The 3,284-nt window shown below is 52.8% G+C and overlaps 1 protein-coding gene across 1 annotated transcript in view; it reads right to left on the reverse strand.

The window, feature by feature from the left end:
• Positions 1 to 1,837: 1,837 nt before the first annotated feature.
• Positions 1,838 to 3,284, reverse strand: part of PHOX2B (paired like homeobox 2B) — a 3,479-nt gene continuing 2,032 nt past the window's right edge. Inside the window, exon 3 of the mRNA XM_065837196.2 lies at positions 1,838 to 3,284. This exon is cut by the window's right edge and continues 104 nt beyond it. Coding sequence (XP_065693268.1) covers positions 2,933 to 3,284 — 352 coding nt within the window. The 3' untranslated portion in view covers positions 1,838 to 2,932.

Raw genomic sequence — 3,284 nt, forward strand, 5'->3', positions numbered from 1 at the left:
TTCCAGCTCTGGAAAAGGCATGAAAAGTTTGAGGTTTAGGGAGCATGGGAGATGCGAAGGATGCAGACTATTTAGTTTATCAGGAAGAAGATAGATCAAGATGCAAATCAGTTTACAATGCAGTAAAATTAAAAGAGAGAAAAGGTCTAGCAGACATGTAGCTAAATCCACTGCTTGGAAGCTGAAGGTATCAGATTAGAAATAAACCCCAAGTTTTAGCAGACAAATTAGTGAACTTGGCAAAAAAATACCCAAAGAAGTAGCATGTTGTCATGTCTCAGTTTTTTCAAATCATGACTGCATGTCATAGAATGGAAGCTGATCATCTTCACACAGCAAGGTGTGATCAGGAGAGGTATCTTTAAATGACCCTTGGCTGGCTGGTTGGTTTCTTGGTAATATAGGTCTCGCCTTCTCCAAGAATCTTCTCCAAGAGCCATGGTAAAGCCAATGGACTGAGCACTGCAGCTTCTCCAGCGGAAAACTCTTTCACGCAGATCATTATTAGCAGAGCTGCACTGCGGTCCACAGCTGGGTAATTCCTAGAGACAATCCATTTACTTTCAGCAGAGATCTTATTAGATCATGAAATTCTTTTGGAAGAAAAATCACAAACCTACTCACATTATAACAAAACATATATCCAAGAAATACGTACAGGGGGTTTTCCTCCAGAAAATAGACTGCATATTTTATTGCAGCATTTAAAAACTGATTATTGAAGTACTTTTATGAGTGAAACAGCAATTATCCAATTTTTCTTGTTTTTTTTTAACTGTGCTCTCGGCGGTGACACCCTCTCCCCCAGCACCCCCGTAGTGTAGAGTAAAACCCTTCCCATATTTGCTTCTCAGCCAAACCGCCGAACAGTGTCCTTTTTTTCTTTCCTTTTTTTTTTTTTTTTTTTTTTTTTTTCCCACCGACTGTGCCAGAGTCAGGCGGAGTTCATTGCCCGGCGTCCTTGCAGCTAACCCGCTGGTGCCCCGCTGCAGGGGCCCCACCGGACTGCGCTGCCTGCCCTGGGGCGCCCCGACTTTCCTCGGGGGTGGGGGCCCGCCCCTGCCCGGGGGGGCTGGGGAGCTGGACGGCCGCTCCTCTCGGCGTGGCCGGGTTTTTACTGCTACCCCAGGCGGCTGCGGCTGGGCCGGGCGCTGCCTCGACCTCCTACTGCCGGGGGGTAAAACAAAGCGGGTCCCCAGGTGTGAGGCTGTCGGACGACTCCTGGCCCGGGCAGGAACAGGGACTGGTCCCCGCGGACGGCCCCTCTACCTGCGCTCGGTGTAAGCTGAGGGTTTAAGCAAAAGAACCGTTTCCGAAAAGTTGCAGACCTGTAAAGGCAGTTTTAACTTCCTCCTGCTGGTACAATGGCTGGCGAAAGCTCTCAGCCGGCCTGCAGTATGTTTTATCCATTGACAAACCAGACCGGTAGTTTATGCACACACACACACCCCTCCCCCAATTAAAAAAAAATCTTTTAACGGATATCGCTTAATATTTGCCATCTCCAATTTTCGAGGTAGCGACAAAAGGTCAGATTTGACGTATCCTTCCTCCCCCCAGCCAGCCTGTTTACAAATAATTAATAACCGTACAATGAGGCAGTAATGATGGGCCCCGCAGTTATGGTCTTCCTGACGGTAACAGAGATTAAATATAATGCTACTGAGCCCATCTCCTTTTGATGACTCAGTCCAGACTCTGCGATGTGCACCTTCGATCTTTGTCAGAAAAAAAAAAAAAAACAAAACAAAACCCAACAAACAAACAACAAACGAGCCCTCCCCCTAAATAAAGCCCTGACAAGAAGTCAGAAGAGCTACAGTGCTATATTTGCTTTTGGTTTTTATTATCAACAATCAATTAATGGTACACTCTTGGAAAACTATATGCACATGTAGAAATATTTCCCCTTTTAAATAGAAGCATTCATTTTAACCACATATAAATAAATCTGAAAACCCTGAACATAATTTATGACGATTATGCTCACAAACATATTCCAACAGGTAGGGAAAAGGAAAGAAAATGAGACGACATGCAACCGATAACAAAAATATATATCATTGCCTGAACCTGGTCTCTCTAAACGCAAAGGGAACCGAACCGAAGAGAACCTTATTTCTCCATAAAGACACGCCATAGAGACTACGAGAAGGGAAAACATTATTTATACGGTCAACTAGACAAGTCTGTACTGATATTAACACTATACAGTTGAGTCACAGAACACAGTTGTAGAAAGACACGGAAAAAGAGGAAGCATACCTGCCAACATTCAACTAAGAGCTATAGTTTGTGCCTTTTAAAATAAAATTAGAAAACCCTAACGGAGATGCCTAAAAACTGCGTGAACCGTGTAATAATAATAATTAATAATAATTAATAATAAATACAAGCCGTCCGCCATGAGGGGCGCGAGCCCTGCAAGGGCCGAGCCCGGCGGGGCGCCGGCGGCGGCAACGGAAAGACCCAAGACCCAACTGAGGGACAGTGACACCGAACGGAGGAGTAAGAAACGCCCCCGGGCGCGGAGCCGGGGGACAGCGGGGGGGTGGCGGTCGCGGGGGGATGGAGAAGACACTTTGTCGCTCGGGCTGACCGTGGAAAGGAGCTTAAAAAAAACACCCCACGGGCGGGCAAGGCGCCCTCCCCAGCCGCCGGGCCGCCCGCAGGCACAGTCTCCGCGGCCCGCCGCCTCCTCCGCACCCGCGCAGCGCCCCCTGCGCGGCCGCACCCCCCCCCAATCCCCGCCCCAGCGGAGGCGCTGCGGGGCCGGCCCCGCCGCCGGGCCGGGGACGAGGGGAGCCGGGCGCGGCCCCCCACGGGGCGCAGGGTCCCTGCCCCGCGAAGCCCGGCGCAGCCCGAGCCCCTGGTCATTACTATGGGCGGGCGGCGGATACTAATGAGCGGGAGGGGCCGCCGCCGCTGCCGCTCAGAACATGCCGCTCTTGACGAGGCTGCCTTTGGTGCCGCCGGGCCGCTGCAGCGAGGAGAGGACGCTGGCGAAAGGGCCGCCTAACGAGTCGGGGATGGAGGTGATGGGCCCGGGCCCCGGCGCCCAGCCCTGACCCGGCCCCGCCGCCGCCAGCCCGCCTGGCCCCGCCGCTCCCTTACCCGGCTCCCCCCCTGGCCCGCCGGGCCCCGCCGCTCCCTGCCCGGCAGCAGGGCTGGGTCCGCCACCGCCGCCTCCGCCGCAGCTGGGCGCGGGGTTGGGGTTAGGGCCGGGGCCGCCGGTGCTGTCGGGGTCGGTGCTCTTGGCCTCCTTGCTCTCGTCGTCTCGGGAG

This window comes from Patagioenas fasciata, chromosome 4 (genome assembly GCF_037038585.1).
Source record: "Patagioenas fasciata isolate bPatFas1 chromosome 4, bPatFas1.hap1, whole genome shotgun sequence".
Classification (NCBI taxonomy): Eukaryota; Metazoa; Chordata; class Aves; order Columbiformes; family Columbidae; genus Patagioenas; species Patagioenas fasciata.